General features: G+C 43.1%; 1 protein-coding gene across 3 annotated transcripts; it reads right to left on the bottom strand.

The window, feature by feature from the left end:
- Nucleotides 1–280: 280 nt before the first annotated feature.
- Nucleotides 281–24,930, bottom strand: NHLRC3 (NHL repeat containing 3). 3 transcript variants are annotated; one of them, XM_039546678.1, is made up of 8 exons: nucleotides 24,665–24,930; nucleotides 16,763–16,936; nucleotides 15,037–15,189; nucleotides 9,580–9,727; nucleotides 7,355–7,555; nucleotides 6,400–6,491; nucleotides 3,767–3,879; nucleotides 281–3,025 (listed from the first exon to the last, which is right to left on the bottom strand). In XM_039546678.1, exons 2-8 carry the CDS (start codon nucleotides 16,811–16,813, stop codon nucleotides 2,797–2,799), a joined length of 987 nt encoding a protein of 328 aa, XP_039402612.1. In that variant the 5' UTR covers nucleotides 16,814–16,936; nucleotides 24,665–24,930; the 3' UTR covers nucleotides 281–2,796. The 3 variants fall into 3 exon arrangements, with proteins under 3 accessions (XP_039402612.1, XP_039402620.1, XP_039402605.1); XM_039546686.1 differs by having other exon boundaries at nucleotides 16,818–16,936; nucleotides 24,665–24,929; XM_039546671.1 differs by lacking the exon at nucleotides 16,763–16,936.
- Between the last annotated feature and the right edge of the window lie 48 nt (nucleotides 24,931–24,978).

Raw genomic sequence — 24,978 nt, 5'->3', positions numbered from 1 at the left:
TCATGCTGCAAAAAAAACGCCTGTTAGGTCTATAAGGTGCCACAGCTTTTTTGCTTTTTTAGAGAACCAGACTAACACTCTCTCTCTCTCTGTAATAATAAATAATATGTAATCATTTTTCATTTTTTTTTTACATTGAGATGAGTGAGAGAGAGAGTCAGAAGAGGAGGAAGGGAGGGAAAGGACACACACAATTTTTTTAAAAAAGTAAGTAATTGTAAAAAGTTGTGTAAAAAAAAAAAAATGTTTTTAAAAAAATTTTTTAAACAAACATGAACAGTTCAAGTTTACCAGTCTGATTTTTCCCCCATTCCCCGCCCCAGATCAAAAAATCCCATGCAGCCAAAGTCATCACACCAAGCTACAGAAATGAGGAGCACTTTCAAATTAAGCCATAAGGTCCCCCATTGTGAAAGCCTTACTTATTTTTTGCCAAATTATGCTAAAATGTAATTTTGCTCAATTATTTTTAATAAATCAATTTCAAGCACTTATCAGTCACCTCTTGAACTAGGTCACAAGTATAGCAGTGAAAAGGAGTTTGATAGCCTCCTACTAATCACCAGGTGACATCTGTTCATACCACAAGTTCCTATAAACTGAACAAACACACTTTGGCCCAGATTCCCAAAGACATTTAGGCACCTAGCTCCCACTAATTCCAAGGATGCGGGAGGGAGCAAAAGTCAGACAAAAATAGTTTTAAAAAATTGATGTCTGAGTGACAAGTCTCAAAGACAAGTCTCTAAGGCACACGCAGAACTTCATGATCTGCATCACTTGGAAGGCTTCTTGAGCTGCCAGTTTGAAGGTATCTGCCAGTACAGTGTCTTTTTCAATATCACAACCATCTATACAAAGTCCTCTTTGTTCAGGATTGCCTGGTTCCAAAGCAGCAATAATGTCCAGACATGGCAACCAAATCTGACTCTTCCTTGATGATTCACGTAGACTGTTTCTGTAATATGTTACATAAGGATCTGGACACCATGGCAAAAAAAATCTTCAAGGTAAACTGAACAAACCTCAATTTTAGTGAACCTGGTATTGAACTAAGCAATACGACATTCAACTGCTGGGACATCCATGATGGTGAACCATAGTTCCACTTCCCATACTCCTTACCTGGGGAGGTGGAACAGCTTAGCCTCTCTTGACCTACTACTAGCACCCAAAATAGCCAAGGAATCAGGATAGTTATGTGAAAAGAAAAGGAAAAAATCCCCCAGACCATTCTGCAACGCATTCATAGCTCCTGTCTGAACAAGGAGGATGGGCCCACAATCTTTCACCAGGAGAGTTATTCTTTACCACTAGAAATATATCAAAGAACTGGTGCTCTTTTTTTCACCCCTTCTACACTGAAGAGAGGATACTCTGAAAGGCTGAACAGCAACACCTAATAGGCTTTGGAATTACTGTGGACTAGGGAAGGGATGGACAGAAAGATGCTGGTGTATGTTTTTTGGAGAAGATAATGAAGCTAATTTATGCAACTCAAAACCAAAACTAGATTCAGGGGAGGAAGTATGAAGACAATGACTCTGGAACAGTCACAAAGAAGTTTGCAAGTTCTGTGCTAAAGAGAAATCAGCTGCTGATGTATTGGCAGAAGTCCCTCAAAAAGAAATGGAAAGTCACAGCTTAGTATTGAAAGAATGTCCTTGAAAATCTGAAGGCAGAATAAAAGATCAGACTGGTCTCTAAAAACAAGAATCCAAAGGCCAAATATTGCTGTAGCCAATGTGTCTGAGTTTCAACAAGATTAAGAGGACAAAAGCATGTTATAGGTCTCCAGGCCTAAGGCTGATTAAAAGTCTCCTAGTAAATCCCCAGTATGTGCCTCAGGATTCTCAGATGTGCTAAACGTCACCACATTCTACTTTGAGGCCTTGCTTACACATAAAACTTGTACCCATTTAACTAAATCAATTTAGAAATTCAGTTAGTTAAAAATCAGTGTCACCTCATTGTGAAGATACTCTTAATTTTATTTAAAGTGCTTTATATGGAGTTAGCTTAAATCAGTAAAGAACTGATGCCTTTGATGTCAACAGCGGTATCAATGATTACCTAAAGTAGATGCCAGAGATGCTAATACCTCAGCACTGGCCGTAAGTATCAAAGGTCTCACTGAAGCCCAGGAGATTATGACATGCTGCATCTTTATGTTCTGAGTTGGACAATGTTAGCATAAAGAGTCAAGGAAACCTGAAGCAATGTTAAGCTAGAGTCCAGAGCCTCAAGTGGACAAGGCTTCTGGAAAATTAAATATGTAGACATTTCTCTCTGCCAGCTAGGACGTTAGGAGGTAGCAGAGTGCACTGGCTAGGCAAAGAAGTCACAAGATTCACCTCGGACACTGGAGGTAGAGTGTACATTGATTAACAGTGGAAATTATGTCTAGACTAGCAGAATAATGACAAACCTAATGTCTTATGATTTATCAAGAGACAAGGGGAAAAACTACCTTGAAGTTAAAAGCAGGGTAAAACATGGTTAAATGGAACTAATATGCATATCAAATGCATTCTCCAAATTCCAACAACTAACAAAAATGAAACAAAACATGCCAGTAAAGACAAATAATGACAGGTTAAGAGAAAATAGCTCCCTGAGTTTGACAAAGAAAATAAGAGTGAGAGCAGGTCACAAAACAGTTATTTTATGCATTCTAGTGCTGCAACATGCTGTGCTTATGTGTGGAAGCACAGTCTGCAATGAACGTAAGGAAATCCAGCACCGGTCTTGTAATCCAGAAGAAATGGCTTGTGCTAAATGAACCAAAGAAAACCATTAGTTTAAGGGTACATATTTTTGTACTTGTTGTGCACCAATTTCTGCAACATAAATTGCTCCAGTCTTCACATTTACATCCACAAGGTGTGGTTTAACCTCATCAGCTAGCTGGATTGTGTTTACCACATGGCAATCTCCAATGGATCCTATTGGTGGTGCTGCCAAGACAGACACTCTGTTAATGTTCAGCTGAGCTACAATTAGATATTTCTCATTGGTAGTTAATCTAAAAATAAATAAAAAAAATCAGAATTAACATATTCTTAGGACACTTTCTGTTAACACTGCTATGTGCTTTAAAAAGTATTATCCATATCTAGGTGAGCAAACAGCGTTCATGTGCAGAGGAGGCAATCAGTTTTCTAACTTTCTGATTTGGACTTCAAATCTGAGTTTTAGGGTCCCCTTATGTATAACCCATGTGTCAGTCACTTAACATCCAGCTGCTGAAGTTTTCAAATCAAATGAAAGTGATTCTAACATTCTCAGCCTTACAGCGCTGTATACAGAGTAAGCATGCGGGACTTGCTCTACGTGCTGCTGCTGCTGCACTTTGGAGCCACAGATTTTGGTGTAACAGCAAATTAATAGGAATTTACACAAAGGAAGGTAGAGCCTGTGCCTGTAGCCTTTACACATCTGAGTAAGGGGGGCAATATCAAACTCCTAATCGTGTTCCCCAATTTCTATGAAACTCACAGCTTTAAATTAAAATGAAAGTCCCAATCCACCAGTCGGATCCACATGGGCAGATCTTATGAAGTCATGTGATAGCAAGGATTCACCTTTACAGGTCCTATTGCAGGATAGGAGTCAGGACCTAATTCCACAGCAACTCCACTTGCTAATTCCAGAGCCTGATACCAAGCATTTGCTATCAACTTAAAGTAATGTGGAATCTTACTGGAGAAAAAGTAGCATTCTGTTTCCTTTGAAATGTTTTTCTGGAAATACATAGTTACACTACCTGACAGAAGAGGGACCATCTTCTAGGAAACAACTACTCCAGGACCCCAGCCATTCTCCTGTGACTTTATCAAAAACCTGGATTCGTTTGTTTCCTCGGTCAGCAACCCACACCTATTGGACACAGTAAATACAGCTATAATACATCAATACAGTATATACAGCTATAAATAGCTACATCAAAAGCATCACTTCCTTACACATAATGGGCCAAATATAGTGAAGAAAAGAGGGATACATCAGGAATGAATTTGGCTCTGCTTTTATTTTACAAAGTTGACTAACCAGGTATTAATTCTCAGATTCCACCTCAAAAAAAAAGAAATAGAAAAAGAAAAAGAAAAAAAAAGAAAAAAATCCTTACAATGAAGTTAAACTAAATATCGAAAATCACAGATAAGATACACAAACTACTTTACTCTGCCCCAATAGAGATGCCAGTGTCTTATGCTCCCCTCTTTTGTGGGTGCAAGTCTGAAATGTTTACCACAAAACACAGGTTTTTCAGTGCTCATATACATATCCAATACTAAGTATGATGTTACCAAACTAATAATTGCTCTTTATTTTCAGCTATGTGATCTAATTTCATGAGCAGGGTCTAGGAAGTTTACATATGTAAATACATACGTGTGCAATGACACTTTGAAAACTGGCTGGCACAGGGAATTCTGGGGATTGGTTATTTTCAGTATGCCCTTGGGCTAAACAGAAATGTGTAGAGTTGGCTTTTTTCTGTAGACTGTGAATGGGTTGTAATAACACTGTACTATTAAGATTAAGGCATCCCATTTATTGCAATCACTGACAAGATGAAACTGTTTTGTTATAAACAATCATGTCCATCAAACATTTTAGCTTTCTCAGATTATTGCTGAGGTCATATTATTGCTTAGGGGCAGAAGTAAGTGACAGTTTGGGTACCTTACCTATGAATTTCCATACTTTGAATTTTTTTTAAAAGTTTATATTTTAAAGTTATTTATGTATTTGTTTATTTGAGAAATTAAAGCATTTCTGTAAGACTGTGTGTGACCCAGGGACTCCCTGCCTGATGCCAACTGGCAGAGGGCACAGGGGGCACGCATGTTTTTTACAGGGATTCCCCAATATATACTGAAAATTATGTTCTTACGGTCTTGGAGTTAAGGCAGGTCACCAGGGGTGGCATACCTCAAAGGTATTCCCTTCACAGAGGAGGTAACTGATATCTGTTTCCCAGTCTGGCCATTGGTGTGTTGTATGTCACACACTGTATGCCTATTTGCATACTGAGCCAGGTACAAATTGAGAGATTGAGAAATATACAAGAGAGGAAATTTACAGGAAGAAACAAAGAATAGGGGTGTGTCCTGTTTATGAATAAAGCCAAAGAATTGGTCTGATATATCTTGGAGTGCTACGAGACACACTGAATCCTTCATCTCGGAGGCAAACTTACAGCGTGCATGTCTCATGAAAGAAAGGTCACAGCCACCCTAGCTCTAAAGTGCTGCAAGGAGTTTGGGCGAGCGGTATCCTATCCTACCAGATATGAGGGTATCTTGTCAATTAAGTCTAGCTCCAGAATGCATATTATGCATTTATTTTACATACAATCATTTGTTTCAAATATTTCCACTTGCTATTACTTGAATCTCTATGATTTGTTAAATAAATGTATAACTATATATACCTATAAACAAATTTAAGTGCTGCGAGTTAAGCGAAGTGGTGATCTGAAGTTAAACTGGTAAGGTGGGTTGTAGTTTCTTTGGAAGCAGCGGATTGGTGAATACTGCAAGTGTCCCATGGACAAAAGTCTGGACACTCCAGGGAGACACTGGGAGAGCTCAAAAGTTCCAGTGTGCCTATTGTTAACCTGTAGAGTGACAGCAGAGCCTGCAAGGCCTAGAGGGGAGTACTTGTGTTGCCTGTGGCCAGTAAGGTTGGAGAGCTGACCCACAGCAGTCCCAGACAAGGCTTCCTCACACTAAGGGTAGGTGGTAGTGAGGTGCCACATAACCCTGTGTTTACCTGGGAAATGTCACAATGTGTACTCAACCTCTGAGGCACTCAGTTAAGGTTCTACCTAAGTTAGAACCCATCAGAGTTGTATGTCAGGGAATTTTCTTAGTTTTTTAAATTGTCCTAAGATTCTCTGAAGGAGCTTTGGAGCCACAACACCAAAGGTCCTCAGAGTCAATGCTCCCACCTTGCAGATCCCATAAGATGCACAGGAACAGGGTGGGGGTGGCAGCATGTTAGGGGGACTTCCTTCTTCTTGCCCCCTTGCAGTGCAAACCCTTTAAAGGTCTGTAGGAGTAGCAGCCTCTTCCTGGGGTCTGTAGGAAGTCCGTGTATATATGTACGTGAAGAGATTATGGCAGCTTGCCAAGACTTCATCTTACCCTCCCAGCCATGTCAAGAAAAAATTTTCAATGTGAAAAAGTTAAGCATGACTGCTCACATGATTAAAAATGTATGCACTGGGCCAGATCTCAGTAATCAAAGATGCAAGAATGGCACTTCTTAGGCTGTCTCCCCTCCAACCCTCCCAAGGACATTAAGTACCAAAAATACATGTAGACATATACGGGAGAAGGCATAAAAGTTGTCTCTAAAACACTGAAAAATAGAGTTTTAATTCCTTACCCGTCCAACAGAATCCACTGTGACACTGTGAGGAATCTTGAACTGACCAGCACCTGTACCATTTTCCCCACGCAGCCATATCTCCTGGAAATCTAACAGTAGAAACCAGGATAAATAATGAAAAAGCAGTTTTCACTTTTATTATGTAGTACAGGGATTGGCAACCTCTGGCACGCGGCTCACCAGGCTAAGCACCCTGGCGGGCTGGGCCGGTTTGTTTACCTCCCGCGTCCGCAGGTTCGGCCAATCCTGGCTCCCACTGGCTGCGGTTCGCCGTTCCAGGCCAATGGGGGCTACGGGAAGCAGCACGGGCCGAGGGATGTGCTAGACGCCACTTCCCGCAGCCCCCATTGGCCTGGGATGGCGAACCCGGTGTTCCCAGATGTTTGCACCTGAATAGGGTCATTGTGTCCTGAGCACTACCTACTGCATCTATCAGGTATGTACCTGCTACAGGCCCTGTCAGCAATGGTGAATCCAATATATATAGACACTCAAGATATAGTAGTTTTTCAAAAAACAACTTCACAATATCAATCAGAATTCATAAATTGTACTGGTATAGCCCCATTCATCACAGCCCCAATTCTGAAAACACTTACACATGCTTAATTTCAAGCATGTGAATATTCATAAAAAAGTCACTGCGACTATTCACATGTTAGGGCCTTAATCTTTAACAAAACAATGAGAAAATAGGCAAGGGTTAAAATAGCAGTGACAGGTATTAAAAACATGACAATCAAGGAGTTAGCTGATTAGCTGGGTGTTTTTGTTAAAATGATCAGTAGTGAAATAGGCTCTGATCCAAAGTGCATCAAAATCAATGGGGAGTCTGTCAACTAATTCTAATGGCCATAAGATCAGGCCCACAGTTAGCAATGTTAATGTTTAAAACTACTAGACCTCTAAATTGTCAAATGTCAACTCTTGTGTACGTTCCCTTTTCACATACCTGTGGACAGTTTGAATAATCTGTTGTTCATCCCTCCATCTCCATCCACAATGTAGATCTCCCCTGTTTGTTCCACAAATATTTCTGCTGGCTGATCGAACTGCAGCGGATTTAAACCTGATCCAGCTTTACCTTGAGTACCCAGGATCTGAATAAGTTTCCCAGACGGACTGTACTGTTTAACTGTGTGCCCATACTCTCCTGTATTAAAGAATGGCATAGAAATTTCTCAGCAAAACCATGGCTCTTCGACATCAACACAGTATAACAAGATAAAAATCCATTGTCACTTTAAGAATGAAACTGAACTAAGAAAACTCTGTAGTAAGAGAATGATTTCAGATTAAATCCCTCCTGGCCAGAGGTACAGAATCACTTACCTGTAAAGGGTTAATCAGTTTAATTAACCTAATTGGCACCTGACCAGAAGGACCAATGGGGAAAGAAGATACTTTCAAATCAGGGGGGCGGGAGGAGGGAAGGGGAAGGTTTTGTTTGTGCTCTCTTTGGCTGTGGCTACACTTAGCACTTCAAAGCGCTGCTGCGGCAGCGCTTTGAAGCGCTAAGTGTAGTCAAAGCGCCAGCGCTGGGAGAGAGCTCTCCCAGCGCTGTCCGTACTCCACCTCCCTGTGGGGAATAACGGACAGCGCTGGGAGCCGCGCTCCCAGCGCTGGGGCTTTGACCACACTGGCGCTTTGCAGCGCCGCAATGTGCAGCGCTGGAGAGGGTGTGTTTTCACACCCTGCTGCAGCGCTGCAAATTTGTAAGTGTAGCCAAGCCCTTTGTTTGTTCCCTCTTGGGACAGAGAGCGAGACCAAGCAGGTAAACCAGTTCCTTAAAAGATACCTGAAATGATACATCTAAAATTACAGAAATTGTAAGTAAAGGCAAGGAAATGTGTCAGATTATCTTTTGTTTTAGCTTGTGAATTTTCCTTATGCTAAGAGGTAGTTTTATTCCTGTTTTTTTGTAACTGTGAAATTGAGTCCAGAGGGGAGTCCTCTGTGTTTTAAATTTTTTATTCCCTGTAAAGTTACCTTCCATCCTGATTTTGCAGGTGTGATTCTTTTACTTTTTTCTTTATAATAAAGTTCTTCTTTTTAGAATTGGTGTACTAAAAACCAAAGGATTTGGTCTGTGCTCATTTTGTTAACCTATTGGTTAGTATATTATTCTCAAGACTCCCCAGGAAAGGGGGTGAAGGGGCTTGGGGGGGAGGATATTTTGGGGAAATAGAGACTTTGAATGATCTTTTTCCTGAATCTTAGTCTGAATCACTCGGTGATGGTAGCAATACTGTCCAAGGACAAGGAAAGGATTTGTGCCTTGGGGAAGTTTTTAACCTAAGCAGGTACTTATAAGCTTGGGGGTCTTTCATGCAGGTCCCCACATCTGTACCCCGGAGTTCAAAGTGGGGAGGGAACCCTGACAGACACCTTATTCAAGTAATTAAAATTACTGTTCAAAGGGCAATATATTATTGCCCTTATATAAATCCATGGTACGCCCACATCTCGAGTACTGTGTACAGATGTGGTCTCCTCACCTCAAAAAAGATATTCTATCACTAGAAAAGGTTCAGGAAAGGGCAACTAAAATGATTAGGGGTTTGAAGAGGGTCCCATACAAGGAAAGATTAAAGAGGCTAGGACTCTTCAGCTTGGAAAAGAGGAGACTAAGGGGGGATATGATAGAGGTATATAAAATCATGAGTGATGTTGAGAAAGTGGATAAGGAAAAGTTATTTACTTATTCCCATAATACAAGAACTAGGGGTCATCAAATGAAATTAATAGGCAGCAGGTTTTAAACAAATAAAAGGAAGTTCTTCTTCACACAGCGCACAGTCAACCTGTGGAACTCTTTACCTGAGGAGGTTGTGAAGGCTAGGACTATAACAATGTTTAAAAAGGGACTGGATAAATTCATGGTGGCTAAGTCCATAAATGGCTATTAGCTAGGATGGGTAAGAATGGTGTCCCTAGCCTCTGTTTGTCAGAGGATGGAGATGGATGGCAGGAGAGAGATCACTTGATCATTGCCTGTTAGGTTCACTCCCTCTGGGGCACCTGGCATTGGCCACTGTCGGTAGACAGATACTGGGCTAGATGGACCTTTGGTCTGACCTGGTACGGCCGTTCTTATGTTATGTTCTTAAGGGATACCTGCAAAAAAACTATTTTCTCTGTAGCATAATATTTTTAACATGTTCCCATTATACATACCGCTTCCAACATCTGTGATCCATATTGAGGTATCTGTAGAGGTGCTGACTGCAAAGATACCATGAGGCATTTCAACTGTGGAATTCCACGCATGCAGGAAATTTCCTTCATCTGAAAACACTAGTACCTTAGGTACATTAGTCCCTCTCTGAAGAAAAAAGGATCTTATCAAACAAATCTCACCTTTGACAATTCTGTTTAAATGTTAGTAATTTTCATGTAAAATACCTTTACACACATTAATTAATAATTTTCACAACCTTTGTGACATGGGCAAGTACTTCAAACCCCATTTTACAGCTGGTGAAAGACACAGAAAGGTTAAGGTTGCAACTGTGTTCATTAATTTTGGGACACTTACAGCCTGAGTTTCAGAGGTGCTGAGCCATTGCTGCTCTCATTGTCTTCATTTTGAATTGTGATTGCACACCACCTCTGTAAAAACCATCATGCTCTAGATCTCTCAAGATGGGCACACAACATTTTTAATTGTAGTTAATTGTCCAGGATTGCAGGTGCCATGACTGTGTTTTATAAATCAAATTCTCACCACTTTTGTTTGCATTGCTGAAGAGAGAGGGTCTCGACCAGAATCTAGAAACCAACATGTAGGCATGACTAGTACAGTTAGTAAAATTCTATTATAACAGTTGCTTGGGATGGCTGATTTTCTGTCTATCCATCCTAGATACTGATATGGCCACTGTGACAGATATGGTGATTTCCTGCAATATCCTTGAAAGTCTTATGTATCTGTTATTGTGGGCCGGGACTGTATGTAATTTCTTTATGAGAGAGATGAGATAAATATTGCAACCCCATGTGTATCTTTGGGGTCCACTGTTTAAATTAATGTTTTATTGTGTTCCACTCCAGGGGGGAAGGTTACCACAGCTCCTACAGGAACTAAAAACAGTGGATGGTGATCAAGGCAAGTCAGCCAGGTTGTAATCCCCAAAAGAGGTACCACCTCCTGGGGATGCTTGCGTATACTAGCTCAAACTAGATTTTTCACAGCCCAACAAAGAAATGACTTTGCGATAAACAGCCTGAGTTTAAACTGATTAGGGCCTTCTTTCTGATTTACACAATGTACAGAACCTTCTATCTGGAGGGGTGGGAGTGAGGAGCTAAAAAATCAATGATTTTGTTAAAAAAAAATCAAGAAATTTTTCATTTAAATTGGATTTTTTTATTTTATTTAAATTGTAATAAGTTTTTCTTTATAAAAATAAACCTGTTTAAAATGAAATATGAATTTAATACAAAATTTGTTACGGCGTAAACTTATAATCTCTTAAAACATTTAAAAAAAATATGCTGAATCCATAAGCCTCTATCAAAAACTGAGTTAAAGGCTGCATTTCTATATAAAGAAAGAAGCAGGGGGAAAACAGCTAATTTTTGACATCAAGCTTTATAGATAGAGCACAATAGGTCATGTACTGTATTAAGGGCTTGTTTTGTTAAATGAAAATAATTTCGATATGCTGTTCTGTATGTTTAATTAAATTCTAGTTACCATCCTAATGCAGCTTGACACAAATCATGAGAAAAAAGTTAATTATCTAGTGAATAAGCAATATATCATTCACCATCTTTTAACATACTAAAAATGTACAATAAGAATTTGAAAATATTAAGCTATATAATTGCTTAAATAAATGTATATAGTCATAGTGTAACCTCCTAGGTAGTAAAAAGATGTACTAAATCTAGTGTAAAGGCTCTATTTAGTTGTAAATAAACACGTTGTAATGGTTATATCAACCAATGAGAATGCACCTTTCTCTAGAAAATAACTGAAGTAAAAATGGAAAAGTAGATTAAAATCAATCATTTACATGAGGGGTGGGGAACCTACAGCCCGCCGGCTGGATCTGGCCTGGTGGCAAGTCTCCATGCTGTGGGCCGAAAGCCCTGAGCCTCAGCACCCCCCGCAACCCCATGACGCTAGAGCCGCAAGCGCCAGCTCACCCTGCTGCGCGCGAGAGGAGGGGAGCTAGGGTTGCCAGGTTATTAGAAGTCCAGTTGGCTCCGTGCAGCTCTCGGAAGCAGATGGCATGTCCCTGTGGCCCCTAGGCGCAGGGGTGATCAGGGAAGCTCTGTGAGCTGCTCCCCCCGCCCCCATTGGCAGGGAACCATAGCCAATGGGAACTGCAGGGGTGGGCAGTGTGCACTGCGCAGATCCACCTGGCCATGCCTCTGCCTAGGAGCTGCAGAGATATGCTGCCCACTTCTGGGAGCAGTGTGGAGCCAAGGCAGGCAGGGAGCCTGCCTTAGCCCTGCTGACTGGGAAACACCTGGGATAAGCACCAGCCAGCCAGAACCCGCACCCTGAACCCCCTGCCTCAAATCGGAACCCACACCCTAACTCCCTCCCAGATCTCACACTCCAACCCCCTGCTCCAGGCTGGAATCCCCTCCCACACCCTAAATCCCTCCTAGAACCCATGCCCACACCTGCACCCCAACCCCCTGCCCCAGCCCTGAGTCCCCTCCTGCACCCAAACTCCCTCCTGGAGCCCACACCCCGAACCGCCTCCTAATCCCTTGCCCCAGCCTGGAGCCCCCTCCAGCACCCCAAATGCCTCATCCCCAGCCCTATCCCAGAGCCCTCACCCCCCTCCTGCACCCCAACCCCCTGCCCCAGCCCAGAGCCCCCTCCGACACCCTGAACGCCTCATTTCTGGCCCCACCCCGGAGCCTGGGGGAAGCCCTGAGCCTCTGCCCACCCCGCCAACATCCTGTGGGGCTGGAGCTGTGAGCACTGGTCCGCCTTGCTGTGGTGGGACACCCCGAGCCTCCGCATCCCCCACGGGGCTGTATGTGGCTCCTGACTGATTTTTTCTGTGGGTCAGTGGCCCCTGATTGAAGAAAGGTTCCCCACCCCTGATTTAGATTGAGGCTTTCCACATGCTGATTTAAATCAACTCACCTGGGATGGCCCAATCCTTGCAGAAGAGTTGGAAAGACTAGAGCCTTTGTTGGAGTTGGGTGGGATCGTTATTAAGCTTTTTAGTATGTGTGTAGGTTCCTTTATTGTTTTTAATATGTTTTGTCTGTAAAATTTTCACCTTAAATATAAATGTACTTGGTTAGAAAAAGATTTGTGGTAACTTATAATAGCAAGCAATTACAGCTATTCATAGCCTGTGAAGACAAAAGCAAATCACAGATGCTGGCCTGTTTAGGCAGTCTGGCTTGCTGGGAACATCACAGTGTACCCAGGGAACCGTGCAGCCTAGGAAACCCCTCCACCCCCGTCAGGAGGGCGAGAGATGTGGGTCTCAGATCAAGAGAGTTGTTGGCTGAGGAGCCATAAACCTAGAATGGTGCCCTTGAAGGACCATGAAGGGGGAACACGGGTGCAACTGCCCTGGACTATGACATATATGGTGGCAGCATATGTGGGGTCTATGTCAGTGTGAATTGCCATAAGTGCTAACAGCAGTGAAAGAAAGTACCATAGAAGGGAAAACCACTGAGTGAAGTCATAGTCTTTTGTGGAAAGGAATAGCGAAAAGAGAGCCTGGCAAAAATGAATTATCAACAGCTGAAGAAAGGTCAGCTGGCTGAGCTATGCAAAGAAAGGCAGCTCAACACAGAGGACTAAAGACACAGCTAGTAGGTTTGCTGTATTTTGATGATGAGAAGAGGTATGAAGTCCAGGTTGGTAGGGAACATTCAACTCACTGGCGCAGGGTCCAGAAGGCAGGAGAAATCTTGGAGCCAACACTTTGCAGGGCAGCATGGAAGAGGCTGACAAGAGGCAGTAACTATGTTCTGTCCAGACTGAATCCATCACTGCAACTGGGATCATGGGCAGGTCCACAGGCTGACCAAGACAGGACACAGCTGGAGAAGGACTGACTGCATCTGGAAACCCAGCTGTTTGCAGACCAGGAGCAACAGCACCAGCATGAAAAGTGCCAGTGTCAGCACAAACACGCAGAGAAGGAGAAGTATTGTCAAGCTGGAGAGACTGTGCCAGTAGGACCAGGTTCAATAACATCAGCTCAGAAAAGAGAAACTGCACCAGCAGAACCATAGTCTGGTAAGTGGAGCCAGTCACTAGCTACCTGTCCTGGTGAGTGGCATCGACTCCAAATTTCTTCCTCGTTTTAAGGAGGGGGATGACATGGACGTATTTCTAAATGCTTCTGAAATGGGGTTTGAAGGACTGACTCCTACCAGAGCCCTGGCTGGAGCTGGAAGTTGATCTCTGGTAAGCTTATTAGTTTGTATGTAGGTGCTTTCGTTGTTTTAATATGTTTTCTCTGTAGCGCTTTCACCTTAAGATTAAATGTGCTTGCTTATAAAGGGCTGTGTGGTAACTTTCAACTGCTGGCAACTATGTTGTGCATAACTGCCTTGAGAGAAAGCAAAATGCAGACCCTGCCCTGTTTAGGCAGTCTGGCTTCCAGGGAATATCATAGTGTAGCCACGGAACTGTGCAACCTGGAAAGCCCCTTGGTCAGCAGGGAGAGATAAGGTCTCTCCCCAGGAGAATTAATGGCTGAGGAGCTGGGATCCTAGAAGGGGTGCCCTTAATGGACCATAGAGGTGAATGCAGGTGCAGTTACCCTGAATTGTGACAGCCCCCAACACTGGAGTATCTGAGCACCTCACGGTTTTAGATTTACTCCTGTGAGTATTATTATCCTCATTTTACAGATGGGGAAGAGAGGCAGAGAGAGACTAAGTATCTAGGGATGTAAATACTGTTAAAAAAGTGAATCGTTTAAACAATTAAAAAGATGTCATTTAAATGGCTAACTGTTTAAGTGGCTGGGGCCTCTCTGGCCAGCACGGTTGGGCCCGCTCCATCTGGGTGCTGCAGCTGGGCTCGTGGCACTGCTCCGAGTGGGCGGTGCTGCTCAGGCTGCTCCAGGCGGCACAGCTGGGCCCACTGGGCTGGCCGGTGCAGGGCCGCTGGGGACAGCCAAGGTTAACCGGTAAGACTATGCTTACCAGTTAACTTTTTACATCCCTATAAGTATCTTGCCCAAATTCACACAGGATGTTTGTGGCAGTGCAGGAATTAAACGTGGGTCTCCCACTGCCCACTGGGGCTATCCTTCTTTTGCGTTTACTGAGTTGAGGCAGGGATGTGAAGAACAGTAGCAGAAGTGACATATACAGTTGCATCGGTTCTCCTAGCAGGCTTCCATGTTTGTATCTTTCCTTGTGGCACTTACCATTTCAAAACTTTTTTTTTTAAATTTGAAGACTTTAAAAAACATAAAACCCACAAGTCCAATATGCACAGAAAGAACCTTCATATCCAGGACTACTTTAAAGAAATGTATATTATTAATAACCTTAGTCAAATTTACATCAAGAATTTAATACAATAAACTGTTATAATTATCTTAATATAAATACAAATGGTAACTCCACACGGGAAAAACAATATAATGCTAATAAGGACAAAAATCCAGTGCTATTACTTACTTGTGCAACATAGACCAGATCATGGAGAGGGTCAACAGCAACACAAAATGTTTGCCCAGTGAAATATTCTGGACGTTTAGGCCAGCCTACATCCAGCTTGTAAAGCTGTTGTTCTATCCTCCAAGGGGAGTAAAAAGCAATTGCTCTTAATACCTTAAAATGTAAAAGTAAAAAACCATTAACAGTTAAATTCCATGAGATTCCGCTTTCTATAATCCTTCTGCTTTTTATTAGTTATTATTAGGGTGAGATTTTCAAAGACACAAATTTGATGGTTGGGTGTCTAATTTCCATTGAAAGTCAATGGATGTTACGCATCTAGCTGTTTTTTGGGCCTTTATAAATCTTCCTTGTTAGAGCCAAGTGAATCAGCACACTTGAAACATTAAATCAAGTGTACATCCACCAATTACTTAATAACAAATATTATTCTGACATGGGATTGTATCTAAATGGAGCGCAGGGATGCTGTAGAATTACTGAGGCAAAATTACACAATTGTTTCCCAGTTATGTAGTTCTTGGCACTCAAAATGTGCTAATAGCCTTCCAGTAGCTGTACCTGATGTGCTGGCTAAACCATGCTGATCAGAATCATGTTCAACACAATTCACCCCAAGCACCCTGAGCAGTGACACAGCTTTGAATTGGGTAATATGGAAACAAGTCATACCACCTGTGTTTAAAGAGGTTGTGTGAACAGGGTGGCGGCTAAATTTAATTTCCTAAAGTGGTTTCCATTATCAAAGGACTTTAACTGTATAACATCTCTGTGTGTTAATAGGTAGTTGACAGCTCCATCACAGAGCATCCAATGGATCTCAAGACTCTTGCTGCCACAACCACAGAGTTCAACGTGACTCCATTCTGCTACAGCCAGGACTGGAATCCTAATTCTTCAGCTCCCTACAGCCCTCTACAACTTAAGCTAAAGAAGATCTCTAGTGGCTTATTCTAGTAGTAGGCTCCTTATGCTCTTGGAGGGCTTTGCTGAAGGATAACATCATGCTCACTCTCTTGTACACATAAAACCAGAATGTTACAATAGACGAAAGCATCAGAGATGGGTCTTTGGAGATGAAGTGGGTGACAGTAGACAGGATGAGCACATGTGCATTGCAAAGACCACATCCAGCCAGGTCTAACACATTTTGCCACCCTCCCAGAAGCCTCCCATAGAGACCTTCAGCCTTTCCTTACACACAAGGAGAGCCAAAACTCTTAAGGAAACACTTGATTAGTAGCCCTGCAAGCAACTCGGCCTCCTGGCCACAATATGCAGCTGGCTACTGATCCTGTCAGAGCTGGAAAGGCATCTATTTTACCTCTCTCCAAAAGTAAAATGCTGGATTGTGCAGGGCAAGTGAGCAAATGGGGGGGAGGGGACTTAGTTTAAGGAGGGGCCAGAAGAGGGAAAACAAAGTACAGAGAGAATGAGTGTGGCAAAGAGAAAGCGGAAAGAGAGGAATAGGTTGAAACACAGGGAGAGAAGGAATGAGCAGGGAAGTGAAAAAAGAGGATAAAAGCCAGAATCCTGTGAACATAGACAAATCAGGAAAGCAAAGCATAAAGACAAGAAAAAGGAATATGCAGGGCCCTAGACACTCCATGATTCCATGACAATGGGATCTGCTACATAATTTATCTCCTTACCATAGAACTGTGCTCCAGAATCTGACCTTTATATGTATACTATATATATATAAAATGTATGTTCTAGCCCTTACAGTCACAGAGAAAAACTCAAATGTGAGCCAGGCATAAACTCTCTGCATCATCTACCAGCATCTGGAGGGATGGGGTGACTTGTCCCATCCATTTCAATCAGGGGCCTCTGGACTCTGCAATTCTATGGCTGCTTAATTTGGCATTCTCCTAATAAAAGTCAGACTTGCAGACACCTGATAAAAAATATAGTAAAGGGAACAAAGAGAGAGAAAATATTTTCTAACATCACCCTTTACTGTAATATAGCTGGTATTCTTTTTCTTAATTAAGGGAAGAGGGTCGGAGAGAGACACAAGGCTGAAGTTGATTCCTTACTCCCAGTTCCTTATTTGTGGTACCAGCTCCACATTCATGGTTCCCAGTTCCTTATTCAAAGGCCAACATTATTTAAAAATATATCAATATAAGATTAAATATTTAGAAAAATCGTCAGATTAATGTGGCAATGTGATAATTTTAATTACTAATTCCTTAATTATTTATTAAGTAAATAATCAGAGAGCTGGGTTTTCACTGCCTGCATGTGACTCCCCAACCCCAAGTTTTGTTCCTGTGCAATATACTGTCACATGTCACACCCCTACCACACTTCCATATCATAGAGTTTGAATAAGGGGGTGGGTTTTGACAGACTGTATGTGAATAAATGAGTCTTGGGACACCCAAAGTGACACATCCCTGTGACCATCAGACTGCTCTTAAGGAGCTGCGAATCACACTCGCTGACCCAAAGCTTTGTTGTTGCATGGTAAGCTGCAAAATGTCATACCTCCACTCCACTTCCATTTTATAAATGGTGATTGAATAAGGAAACTAGGATTTGACTAATGTACATGACAAAATGTCATTTAGGATGATCCGTGACACCTCCCCATGACTATCGGCTGTTCTGAAGGACCTGGGCCATGCCATTCGCCGATCTGAGGATTTGGTCGTGCGTAACATGCTGCCACATGTCACACCCCCAATCCACTTCCATTTTGTATATGAAGATTGAATAGGGAATCGGATTTTGATTGGCTGTATAATGTGTCTCGGGTTATCCCAAGTGACATGTCCCCTGAGGAAGCTGGGACATCCCACTTGCCAACCTGAAGCTTTGTTGTTAAACAATATGCTGCCACGTTACTCCTATTCCACACTGCTTGAATAAGGAGCAGGGATTTGACTGCCTGTATATGACAAAATGTGTCTCAGGTCAATTCAGGTGACATGGCCCAGCGACTGTCAAGATGTTCTGAAGGAGCTGGGATATGCCCCTTGCCGACCACAAGGTATGTTCTTGGCCTTCATGCTTCCCCACCCATTCCATACTGTACATAGGGCTTAAATAAGGAGCTGGGTTTTGACAGACTATACGTGAGATAATTCAATTTGGGTCACCTCAAGTGACATATCTCAACTGTCAGACTGTTCTGAAGTAGCTGAGACATGCCAGGAGTTAGATTAGATGACCCTTGTGGTCTCTTCTAACCCAGTGGTTCTACGATTCTATGCCACTTGCCAAACCAAGGATTTGTTCTTCAGCAATATACTGCCACTCGTCACATCCCCACCCCAGTTCCGTATTGTACATAGTGTGTGAATAAGGTGCTGGCTTTTGACTGGCTGTATGGGACAAAATACGTATTGAGTTACCCCAAGAGACAAGTCCCTGAAACAGTTATTTCATTATGAAGAGATGAGGTTATGCCCCTTCCACAGGCAAATTTTTATTTCTGATCTGACAGATATATTGCCCCAATTTGTGTGTGTGTTTTCTCTGTTAGTTAACATACAATATGCAATATTGCATGTAAAAATCAACAGAATCAGTATTCAATGAATTTGCTGCAAATCAGGCTGTAATGTTTTCATAGAAATTATATGATAGTTACAAATGAAGAAGTCCATTGGAACTTTGGTTTGTTTTTAGATGAAAAATGTATAATTTTTTTAAAATTCTGTTCACATAAAAGCAGTTGTGCTTATTAGAGTTGTGTGTTTTGCTCATTACACAAGAAAAAATAAAGAAAAGACACTGCATGGGCACAGCTACCTTCCAATAATCATGTTTATGAGCTATATGCAAACATAAAAGGCCTATCAATGCATATTGCTGCTTTGAGTGGTTTCTGATGGCTTCTAAAACACAGACAACAGTGAACACCACTAGCGTGCTCACATTCTACTTAAATGAATATGTAATGTAGTTGTAGCTGTGTTGGGTGAACCAGTTTGTGTCTTGCGTTGCTGTGAGACTCAGACAGAAGCAGTGTAGACAGGTACACTGTAATGGAATTTGAAGAATCTATCTGTAGTTAGACTATCTCTACCTCCTTTCCTTTTTAATTCCAAAATTCCATCATAGAAATGCCAGCCCTCAATTTGACCAAATTTGTGGAAACAAACAAAATGGTTCCCAGTGTTGTATGTCATTCCAACAACTTTGTACATATGATGACATGACCTTTTGTTTTGGTAAGTTTTACTGTTTATACAAATAATATTGATGACTTCTATTGAACTAATCAATATTTGAAACACTGTAAATATTAATACTATATTCAAGTTACATAAAAGGTACTACAGGGAGGGCAGTTGGTGTATTTTTCTGTGGTAGGGGAACTGCATTTTTGTTTGAATATTCAATGAATGGTATTTGAAAAAAGACAAGTCACTACTCTGAAACACATCCACCAAAATGCATCTGTTGTCTTTCAACTTACTTGCTATCATACACAGAAATTTTTGCTGTAAATAACCCAGGGTAAAATTTTTGAATCTTTCTGTGATCAGACTTAACGATAACGAATAAGATGCATGGGTCACCATTAATGAAACGATGTGTACACAATTGGCATAATCCATTGCATACGTTCATGTTTACTCTGAAATTGTAAAATAAGTATAGCTTTTGCTATTTATTATAATATTTTAATTAATTGAGCAATGGTTGCTGTTAGTGCTGATTATTGGTGACACCTATATTTAAGCATTCCTAAGGATCTGTATGGTCAGACCTTGTTTTGCACAGAAACGAAGTTTCTTCATAAATTTCTGCAAAGAATTGCTGCATAATCTGGTGCTGTCTGTCACTTTATGGTCTGTAATCCTGACATAACCACCTATTGCACCAAACATCCACATGGAGGCAGAAACTTCGATAATGTGTGTGCAGAAGGGCCAGTAACAGGGCTTCATAGATTCTCAAGTAAACCTAGACCATCCCTGCCAGGTGTTTATCTAATCTGTTCTTAAAAACATCCAATGATGGGGATTCAGCAATCTCTCCTGGAAGCCTAATCCAGTGTTTAACTATCTTGATAGTTAGAAAGTTTTTCCTAATGCCTAACCTAAATCTCCCTTGTAGCAGATTAAGCCAATGACTTCTTGTCCTAATGTAAGTGGACATGCAGAACAATTGATCACTGTTCTCTTTATAACCCTTAACATATTTCAAAACTGTTGTCATGCCCCTTCAATCTTCTTTTCTCAAGACCAAACTTACTCACCTTTCCTTTTAAGTCAAGTTTTCTAAACCTTTTATCATTTTTGCTTTTCTCCTCTGGACTTGCTCTAATTTTTTCATATCTTTCTTAAAGTGTGTCATCCAGAGCTGGGCACACTACTTTGGTTGAGGCCTCACCACTGCTGAGTAGAACAGGACATTCTCCTAAGTGTGTTATATGTGACACTCCTGCGAATACAACCCCAAATAGTATTAGCCTTTTTTACCACTGAATCACATTGTTGGCTCATACTTAAGGCTCTGTGTTTGTCACGGAAGTCATGGATTCTGTGACTCTCCCTGACCTCTGTGACTTCTGCAGCAGCTGGTGTGCCTGGCTCGGGGGCTGCCTGAGCAGCTCAGGTAACCCCGCGGGCCAGGTGCAGTGACTGCTGCTTGGGCCGTCTCCTCACCTCAGCCCCCCAGCAGCAGGAGTTTGGGTGTGGCAGGGCTCAGGGCTAGGGTGAGTGGTGCTTACCTGGAGAGGGGGGCTCCCCTCCCTCAGCTCCTAGCTCCATATGCTGCCTCTATCAGCAGCGCTGTCCCCGCAGCTCCCATTAGCCATGGTTCCCAGCCAATGGGCTCTGCAGAACCGGGGCTTGGGCAGAGTGGAGGCAAGGCAGCATGTGGAGCTCAGGAGCTGGATAGGGAGCCTACCCCGGCCCTGCCAACACCTCCCCCTGTCACCTCTCCCAGCACTCGCAATGCCCTCCCCCAGCCAACCTCCCGCCCAAAGCACCCGTGGCACCCTCCCACGTTTTAGTCAGGGGTATATAATAAAAGTCATAGGCAAGTCATGGGCTGTGAATTTTTGTTTACTGACCGCTGTGACGTTGCACTCTATATGATTTTATGAAAATATGCTAATATAACTGGAATATGCTTCATGCAAAAGGTCTCTTGTAAGGTATCATTACAAAGCTTATAATCTACTGAGTGTGATCATCCTATCTGTATAAATGTACCACTCTTGTATTTGAACCTAGAAATATGAAATACAACTCTGAGGGCCTATTGTAATTATGCAAAGTGTGGGACATTAATGGTGGTTTGGAATCTTGATGACTCCCATTAACCAGGACAACTGACTGCAGATGGCTCTGTAAATCTTCGGCTATGGCTACACTTAGCGCTGCACAGCGCTGCCGCGGGAGCGCTCCCGCAGCAGCGCTTTGAAGCGTGAGTGTGGTCTGAGCACCAGCACTGGCAGAGAGCTATCCCAGCGCTGTCCGTACTCCACCTCCCTATGGGGATTAACGTACAGCGCAGGGAGTCGTGCTCCCAGCACTGGGGCTCTGATCACACTGGCGCTTTGCAGCGCCGCAACTTGCAGCGCTGGAGGGGGTGTTTTTTCACACCCTGCTGCAGCGCTGCAAATCTGCAAGTGTAGCCATGGCCTTCCTGTATACCTGTGTGCTGGCAAGTGGCTAATGAAGTCTTACAGTGATATGTGATCATGTTACCTGAACTAGAATTCATCTTTAACCTGATGTCTTTCCATTGAAAAGGAGGGGGTGGGAACCCAGAGAGGGACAAAGGATTCCCACCTTATGCCATCATGTGGAATCCCCTAGCTACCACCTGAGCTGGAACAAGGGCTGTACCAGGGGAAATGATGGTGCCCAGACTAGGAAGGCATCCAGTCTGTGAAAGAAACGTATTGAAACATCTTTCAGCAGAGGTAGTCTTGGCACATCAGATGGCAGCTCCCAAGGGGGTTTCTGTGATCTAACTTGTCACACCTGTGACTTTTACTAAAAATACCCGTGACTAAAATGTAGTCTTACTCATATTCAGTCTGTGACCTGATAAAACCCCCAGATCATTTTCAGCAGTACTACCACCTAGCCATTTATTCCTCATTTTGTAGTTATCCATTTGATTTTTTCTTCCTATGTATAGTATTTTGTGTGACATATATGGCAATTTCCTGCAATATCCTTGGGAAACCTTTCCTGAATTAAGGTTAAGTACATTTTAAAATAAATAAATAAATAATTGGAGATATACCAATCTCCTAGAACTGGAAGGGACCTTGAAAGGTCATTGAGTCCAGCCCTCTGCCTTCACTAGCAGGACTAATTTTTGCCCCAGATCCCTGAGTGGCCCCCTCCAGGATTGAACTCTCAACCCTGGGTTTAGCAGGCCAATGCTCAAACCACTGAGCTATCCCTCCTCCCCATTTTGAGTCCATTGCATTAAATGCAATGGTTATGTATTATTGTGGACTAGGGTTGTCTGTACTTCTCTAGGGGAGAGATAGGATGTAAACCACAGGAAGCGTTAATAACTTCAGAGGAGTATACTGAACAATGGGCCAGACAAGAATGGACAATTGGGGTAGTGTCAAGTGATTTTCCTGAGGATCGCTAGGGGGAGGTGAATGCACATTTCCCCACCTCTAGTTATGCAAAAAAAAAATCAGACTTTTGAAGCTATGCTCTTCAGAGGAGCTCACTATCTACTGATTACCTGTTCCTGGAATCTGAAGAGCAATGAAAGAGTGAACTTTCCTAGCAATTCTGGTTCTGAGCTGAGGTTGTTATGAACTTGTAACCACAGAAAAACCCCTTTGTGAGGTTTGAAGGACTGTCTCCTACCAGAGTCCTTGTTGGAGTTGAGGGTGATCAGTAGTACGCTTACTGGCATGCATGCAGGTTCTTTTGTTGTTTTAATATGTTTTCTGTGTGATGCTTTCACCTTAAGAATAAATGTGCTTGCTTATAAAGGGTTATATGGTAACTTGCAACTGAAGGCAATTACGCTGTTCATAGCCTCCAAAGAGAAAACAAAGTGCAGATGCTGGTCTCATTAGGCAGTTTGGCTTGCTGGAAATCTCACTGTGCACCCCTGGTTAGGAGGAAGAGAAATATGGGTCTCTACTCAAGAGAAGTGACAGCTGAGGAGCCAGAAGCCTAGAGTGGGTTCCCTCGTGGGACCATGGAGGAGGAATACAAATGCAGTTGCCATGAACTGTGACACTTTAACTTGTCTTTATTTAACACTGTTGATTTCCAACCAATTCTTGACTTTGTCAAGGTCATTTTGAATTCTATTTCTTTCCTCCAATACCTTGTAACCTCCCCCACTTTGTGTCATCTGCAAATTTTATACGCATACTCTTCACTCCATTAGCTATTTCATTACTGAAAATATTGACTAGTGCCAGACCCCTGCAGGACCCCACCAGATACTTCCCCCCAGTTTGACAGCAAACCCTAACTACTGCCATCTCTTATGTGCCCATCCTACTTCATATTGTAAACGGTGCTTGCTTAGGGAATTGGATTTTGACTGGCTGTATGTTTTAAAATAAGTTTTTGGTCATATTAAGTGACATGTCCCCACAACCATTAAGTTGTTCTGATGTAGCTGACCCATGGACCTACCTTACTTGAAACTCTTTGCAAAAACTGCAGCCTATTTCACAAGAGATTGTGTGGGGGTGAGGGGAAGGGGTAATAGGCCAGAATTTTTTGCACCATAAAAGTTTCAAGTAAGACAGTTCCATGTCTCAGCTACATTAGAACAGCTTAATGATTGTGGGGACATAACACTTAGGGTGACCAAAGGCTTATTTTAATCACATACAGCCAAAATCCAGTTCCCTGTTCAAGCACTGTTTACAATATGGAAATGAGGCGAGGGCATAACAAGTAGCAACATGCTGTTCAAGAACAAAGCTTCAGGTCGGTGAGTGGCAGCATGGCCCAGCTCCTTCCGAACATTCAGATGATTGTGGCGATGTGTCACTTTGGGTGACCTGAGAAACAGTTTGTCATGCACAGCCAGTCGAACCCACTTCCTTATTCCATCACCACTTACACTATGGAAGCGAGTTGGGGTGCTATGCAACAGCACACTGCACAGGAACAAAGCTTTGGGGTCAGCGAGCGAGGTGCCCCAGCTCCTTCAGAACAGGCTGACTGTTGCAGGGACACACCTGTTAGGTGACCTGAGGCTTATACTGTCGCACACAGCCAGTCAACACCCAGCTTCTCACTTGATTAGTAATGAGTAATTTACATTATTCACATTCATTAGATGACATTTCTAAAAACTGACTCTTACACTGATACGTTTTAAAATAAAGTTGCCTTTTGACTAAGTTAACTAGGAACCACGAACCAGGAGCTGGGAACAGAGAACCAAGTGCAGCTCGTTGGGAGGGCGAGACAGACAAGGTGGGAGAGGGAGCGGGTTTGGCTTGGGAAGAGACAGCGAGGAAGGAGCGGGCTCCCCCTTCCTCCAGCAGCCATCTCTGCCCACGCCCGTGGCCCAGCCCCGTCCCGCACCTGTGGCCGAGGTGGGATGCAGGACGCGGAAGACGGGCGGGGGTACGGAGCCAGCAGACACAGGGGGCCCAAGCTCACCCCACCCACCTGCAGCAGGACCCTCCGCCCAGACCCACCTGGGATCCCGAGAGCGCGCAACAGAAAACCAGCAGCGCTGCTACCGCGCTGCCCATGGCAACCGCCAGGCCGGGCCTGCCGCGCCGCTTCATGGAGCCCGGACACCGTCAGCGCCGGCGCTCGGTCTCCCCCGCCCGCACCCCGGAGCCGCTGGTGGCTCACGTCAGCAGGAGGCCCCGCCCCTCAGCGTGCGCGAGCCGGGCCTGCTATGGGAGGCTCCAGGCAGAGCCACGCCTCCGACGGCTTCCTGCCCGGGAGAGTGCAGTTTTGTCACATGACAACAGGAGGCGCGTGTCAGTCACGTGACTTCGGA

The sequence above is a fragment of the Mauremys reevesii genome, linkage group 1 (genome assembly GCF_016161935.1).
Source record: "Mauremys reevesii isolate NIE-2019 linkage group 1, ASM1616193v1, whole genome shotgun sequence".
In the NCBI taxonomy this organism is placed as follows: domain Eukaryota; kingdom Metazoa; phylum Chordata; order Testudines; family Geoemydidae; genus Mauremys; species Mauremys reevesii.
The sequence above is the reverse complement of the archived record's forward strand: the minus strand, read 5'-3'. Positions and strand labels throughout refer to the sequence as shown.